The sequence below is a fragment of the Hemitrygon akajei genome, unplaced genomic scaffold (assembly GCF_048418815.1).
Source record: "Hemitrygon akajei unplaced genomic scaffold, sHemAka1.3 Scf000045, whole genome shotgun sequence".
Classification (NCBI taxonomy): domain Eukaryota; kingdom Metazoa; phylum Chordata; class Chondrichthyes; order Myliobatiformes; family Dasyatidae; genus Hemitrygon; species Hemitrygon akajei.
The window spans coordinates 6,027,262-6,033,261 of NW_027331931.1; the positions used below are offsets into that span (position 1 = coordinate 6,027,262).

At 49.7% G+C, this 6,000-nt stretch overlaps 1 protein-coding gene across 2 annotated transcripts in view; it reads left to right on the forward strand.

Moving 5' to 3' along the window:
- LOC140720636 (NACHT, LRR and PYD domains-containing protein 3-like) overlaps positions 1–5,091 on the forward strand; it is a 41,648-nt gene extending 36,557 nt beyond the window's left edge. Inside the window, exons 10-14 of one of the 2 annotated variants that reach the window (XR_012097235.1) lie at positions 605–2,342; positions 3,452–3,538; positions 3,694–3,861; positions 4,026–4,197; positions 4,506–4,518. Coding sequence is in view for 1 of the 2 variants with exons in the window: in XM_073035470.1 (XP_072891571.1) it covers positions 605–2,342; positions 3,452–3,538; positions 3,694–3,861; positions 4,026–4,113 (2,081 nt within the window). In the remaining variant the exon portion in view is untranslated. Of the gene's footprint in view, positions 1–604; positions 2,343–3,451; positions 3,539–3,693; positions 3,862–4,025 lie in introns of both variants that reach the window. The other variant, XM_073035470.1, reaches the window with a different exon arrangement.
- Positions 5,092–6,000: the final 909 nt, after the last annotated feature.

Consider the following 6,000-nt stretch of genomic DNA (forward strand, 5'->3'; position numbering starts at 1 on the left):
GTAGTTCAGTCTAGTTTTTTGTACTGTGTCGTGTAAACACCATGGTCCTGAAAAACGTTGTCTCATTTTTACTATGCACTGTTCCAGCAGTTATGATCAAAATGAGAATAAAAGTGACTTGACTTGACTTGACAGGATGTGAGACCTGACACACCCCTGGCAGGGTCCCCACACATTGTGAGACCCAACATACCCCTAATAGTTTCCTACACACAGCAAGAGCATACTTACCCCTGACACGGTGCTGAAACACGGTGAGACCCTACATATCAACACTGGGGTGAAAAGTTTCTTCCTCAGGAAAAAATGACATCTGTGACAGTAGTGGGAGTGTGTCTGGTCCGGGACAGTCGGGGGTCAGTAAACTACCAGGGAAATACTCACCTTCACAGCACAATTAATGAGGAAATGTGATGACCTTGTGTTTCTCTAGACCAGGCCTCTCTGTCCAGTCAGCGTTCTGTTAATTGAATTTACTTACTGTACGAACATCCATTGATGAATCCAATCAATGCAATAGCTCTGAACTAACTATTGTGTGCTTAAATACTGAGTTCTGAGTTGAGGCATCTAACAGTTTGTCCACTGTCTGTTCCCATGGAAGATGTTCAACAGAAACACAAGGAGACTCTGCGGGCACAAACTGAAACACTGAGAGTGAACACGATCCTGATGAGGGAGAAGGTAAAGGTTTTCCAGCTGGTTGATCGATACGCTGAGCTCACGGTCATTTCTACTGTTCGAGATCGGAGACTGGTGGAACATGAGCTGCTGGCAAGAGGCAGAGACCATGAAGAATTGAGAGAGAAACATCTCCGCAGAGAGCTGGAAAAAATCCGGTCTGATCAGTTATTCCAGAGCAGCTTTTCCCGGAGTAAATCCAAATCTGGGAGTTCGGCAGCAGTGGCCGGAGTCCCGGGGATCGGGAAAACAACAATGGTACAAAAGATCGTTTATGACTGGGCAATGGGGAAAATATACCAACAGTTCCAGTTTGTCTTCAGTTTCAAATTCCGTGATTTAAACTCCACTAACTGCAGAATAAACCTGAGGGAACTGATTCTGGATCAGTATCCTTACTTTGGGAAAATCCTGAGAGAGGTCTGGAAGATCTCAGAAGGGTTGCTGTTTATATTCGATGGTTTGGATGAATTCAAACACAGAATCGATTTTGCTGACAGTCAGAGAGATACAGAACCCAAGCACAAGTGCTCAGATCCCGAGTGGTGGTGTGAAGTGTCCGACATTGTGTACAGTTTAATCCAGGGCAAGCTGCTCCCAGGGTGTTCAGTGCTGGTGACCACCCGTCCCGCTGTGTTACATTTATTGGAAAAGGCAAAGATCGGTGTCTGGGCTGAAATCCTGGGATTTGTTGGTGAGGAACGGAAGGAATATTTCATCAGACATTTTGAAGATCAGAAGGTGGCAGCAGCTGTTTTCAAACACGTGAAGGAGAACGAGATCTTGTACACCATGAGCTACAACCCCTCCTATTGCTGGATCCTCGCTCTGGCACTGGGCCCCTTCTTCACACAAAGAATCAGGGACACGCAGCGAGTTCCCAAGACCATCACCCAACTGTTCTCCTACTATATTTACAACATCCTGAAAAACCACGGCCGTGAGATTGAGAACCCCCGTGATGTGTTACTCAAGGTTGGTCAGATGGCCTTCAGAGGAGTGTCCGAGAGGAAGATTGTGTTTACAGATGGAGATTTGATCAACTACAATCTGCAGCCTTCCCAGTTCCTGTCCGGGTTCCTGATGGAACTTTTGGAGAGAGAGGATTGTGCCCGGAGCGTGGTGTACACATTCCCACACCTCACCATCCAAGAGTTTGTAGCTGCAGTCGCACAATTCCTGAATCCACATCCCGGGGATATCTTGAAATTCCTCACTGCAGCCCACAACACGACAAATGGGCGATTTGAGGTATTTCTCCGTTTTGTCGCTGGTCTCTCCAACCCAATGACAGCTCGGGGCCTGGAGGAGCTTCTGGGTCCATTTCCTCATGAAACAACCTGCCAGGTGATTGACTGGGTGAAGGAGGAGGTTAAACGCCAGATTAAAAACATATGGAGTGAAGCTGATAAAAGGAGCTTCCTGAACACATTGCACTACCTGTTTGAGTCTCAAAATAGTGGACTGGCTCAGGCCGCACTGGGATCTGTGGAAACATTTTCATTCAGTGAAATGACACTGACCCCGATTGATTGCGCGGTCCTGTCACATTCCATCGGACTCTGTGATACAATAAAACAACTCGACTTGGCTGCCTGCCACATTCAGTGTGAAGGAATCCAGCGGCTGGGACCCGGGCTGCACAAGTGCCGGGAGCTGAGGTAACTTGATTTATTTCACACTCTAAAATGTGGAACAGTTCCATTGTGTTGCTTCAATGTAAAGGGATTTTGGTTAAACTGCAGTACATCAGATTGAGCAGAATTGTGACAAATGCCCAGGGGATCGGTCAGTAATTCTCCAAGGACGGGAGGGTTCTGTGGTTCCTTGTGAAGGGATATTGGAGACTTCATCAGATCAGTGAACAACGGCCATTGGTTTACTGGTAGTAAATCACAGGAATGGCCGTGTTTCTCGCTGCCTGTGACACGTCCATTGACAATGTTCCTTCTCACTGTTACTGACACCCAGACCGACACTGACTGCAGCAGGTGGGTCAGAGATTCACACCCCCTTCCCGGTGAGGGACAAGAGACCGTCAGCAGACTGTCCCAGTGAGAAGGAAAGAAATACCATTGTGAGATTGTCCTCCCTGCCCTTCCCCGTGTGTGACTATCACCATCAGTCCACCTGTATGACTGTGCTCACTACCAGATACCCAGACCCCATGGGTGCATCTCCTCTCCCGATTGTGGGCCTCAGTTCAGACCCACCCCTCCCGTACAATCTATTTCTGGATCATCTCATCTTATTGGATTATCTTTTCCCATCGGTATACTGCTGGGGGACTTCTCGTCCCCATTCCCCTTCGTCCTGTGAGACCTCTCTTCCCCACCCCCTTACTCCTGTGGGATCTCTCTTCCCCATCCTCTTCCCCTGCAGTTTCTGTCTTCCCATCACTTTTCCTCAGGTAGGGTCTCTTTCACCGTCTCCCATCGACATTTCCTCAGTCATAAATCTTCCTCACTGTGGGACTTTCTCCCATCCTTCATCCCTGCCCCTCCCAACCCTCTCACATCAGGAACACTTTTCTAACCATCGGGGTATGGGACAGAACATGTGGAGTTTACAGGGTCACACCGACAGGCTTAATTACTGGGATTCGGTGAATACCCTGGAGATGGGCAGCGTGGGACATTGACAGTGATGGAAACTCCGATCAGTGATTTACTGAAGGGTTTAATGTTTCTTGAAACACCTGAGTAAGAGAAATTCCCATAGACCCACGGTTTGAATCACTTTGTTCATCAATTTGTCTACTTGTCTTTAGACTGAGTACTAATAAACTGGGAGATTCAGGAGTGAAATTGGTGTCTGCGGCTCTGAGGAACCCGGAGTGTAAAATACAGAAACTGTGGTAAGTAACAGACTGTGGGAGATTGTGTTTACAGTCACTGGGTGTCTGACACTGAACATTAATATGATCAGTAATTGTGTTACCGATAAACACTGGGGATTTGTACTGTCTCCTGTCTCTCTGTGTCCTTCACCCTCACTTTCTTTCATCTCCAGGCTGTTCAATGTCGGTCTCACAGATTCTGGTGCCAAGGGTCTCGTCTCCTCTCTTAGTACAAACAGATCACTGACGGGGCTGGACCTGGCTTCAAACTGGCTCACAGACCGATCTGTCCCCGCTCTCCGCAGCCTCATACTGACTCTCCCGAGTCTGGAGTGGATCGGGTGAGTGTTTGTGTTAATGTTCAATGTGATAAAATATCAGCGGATCCGCGGGTTTTCTGGTGATATTTGTCTGTGAGTGTTGTTGAAACATTAACCCCGGTCCCCTGTTACTGACACTGTTGTGTAATCTGTTTATTTCATCTTTATTCTCCCATCTGTTTCAGGCTGGTGGACAATCGGTTCAGTGGGACCGGGAGGAAAGAACTGAGATCTCTGCAGGAACCCAGACACGGACTGAGAATATCCGTGTGAACATCTGAATGTGTGAACATCCCCGCCCGCGGGATGGGGACATTTGGCCGATTCCCCGCCCTCCCCTTTAACTCCCGCCCTTACCTTTCATGGCTGCACGCCGGGGGTGATTCCCAACGGTTTTAACGGAACTGGCTCCAGTCTTGAGATCGGTGACATCGGATGCGGTCCGCAGTGACGTATTTCCGCCTGTTCTCCAGCGGCGCAGCTTCCGCCGGATATGCGGTTTCGAGACTTCCCCCACGTGAGACCCCGGGGAACTGGGACCTCTGAAGGGAGTCAGACCCGGACTGAGAGTGGATCGTGTGAACATCTGAATGTGTGAACATCCCGCCCGCGGGATGGGGACATTTGGCCGATTCCCCGCCCTCCCCTTTAACTCCCGCCCTTACCTTTAATAGCCGCGCTCCGAGTGTGATTCCCAACGGTTTTAACGGAACCAGCTCAGGTCTCGCGCTGTGTGTCGCTCGGCGCGATCCCGCAGTGACGTGTTTCCGCCTGTTGTCCGGTGGGTCAGCTTTCGCGGGATGTGCGGGTTCGAGACTTCCACGTGACTCCCCGGAGAATTACGCAGACAGGAAGAGCCCGGGGTCCGGGGCTCAGTCTGGGACACCGGTGTCCCGGGGTGGGATTATCCCAGGAGAGAATCCTTTTGCTCCCTTTGCTGAGGACGGTGCATTCGGCAGTCTGGCCGATATAATGATGTTAAATGGACAAATCCCTCGGCAGTGACCCTGGATCTGGAGTGATCCCGGACACGGCCCTGAAGTGTGATTTTATAATCATCGGTTCCCCGATGCAGAGTGACGGTGAGAAACGGGACTGATTATTCAACCGGTCACTCGTTGTCGCCGGTCAGTTAATTGTGTGTGACTGTGAGTGAGTCGGGAGCAGCTTATTTATTCCCGCACGTCAGCAGCTCACACATTGTTTAATTTACATTTGTCATGATGAAATCAATAAACCGCTGTAACTTCCTGTCCTGGTGCCGGACTCGAGTTTTATTTGAGGTTTCTGCTGCCCCCCGCACCCTGTGCACTGCAACAGTGGGTCGGAGCTCCTCACACTGACACAGTAGCGTCTCAGCTCCAGGCTGAGGGAGGTCGGACTGGCAGAGTCTGGGTGCCAAGTATTTCATCTCCACCCAACCCCCTTCCTGGCTAACTGACCCCCTCCTGACCCCGCAGACCGTTAAAATAGACTGTAATATCATCCGTGATTCAACCGAGGACCGGTGCAGCGAGGAATACCGGCTTTAAGTACGGGATGAATCTCCCTCCACACCGCCCCATCACACACTCCTGGTGTCAAACACAGAGTGAATCTCCCTCCACACCGTCTCACCACACACTCCCGGAGTCAGACACAGGAAAAATACGTCTCTGTAGTCGTGTGAGATATATCAAATGAGTTCTCGATTTTAAACAGATTACAGAGGAGACTCTCATTGTGTTCACCTTGGAACTGCAGCACTGTAAACAAATCAACTGGTCTATCTTTATGTTATCCAGTTAACTCTTTGGAAAAACTTCAGATGATTTGATATACACACACACACACACACACACACACACACACACACACACACACACACACACACACACACACACACACACACACACACACACACACACACACACACACACACACACACACACACACACACACACAGTCGTTTCCCAATCACCCGAAGCCCACGCGAGCTCTACGATCGCTTCCCCACCTCGCTTATTTATGACTTGACGCACAAGAACAGCTGTGACTACGATCAGCAGATCCCCCGTTGCCATGGCCACCAGGTAGCATGGCACTCCTTCCAGTTCATTTCCAACGGGCCTGTGAACCTGGAAACTGGCGGGGAGGCCTGAATTCCGTGTTTGACAGAAC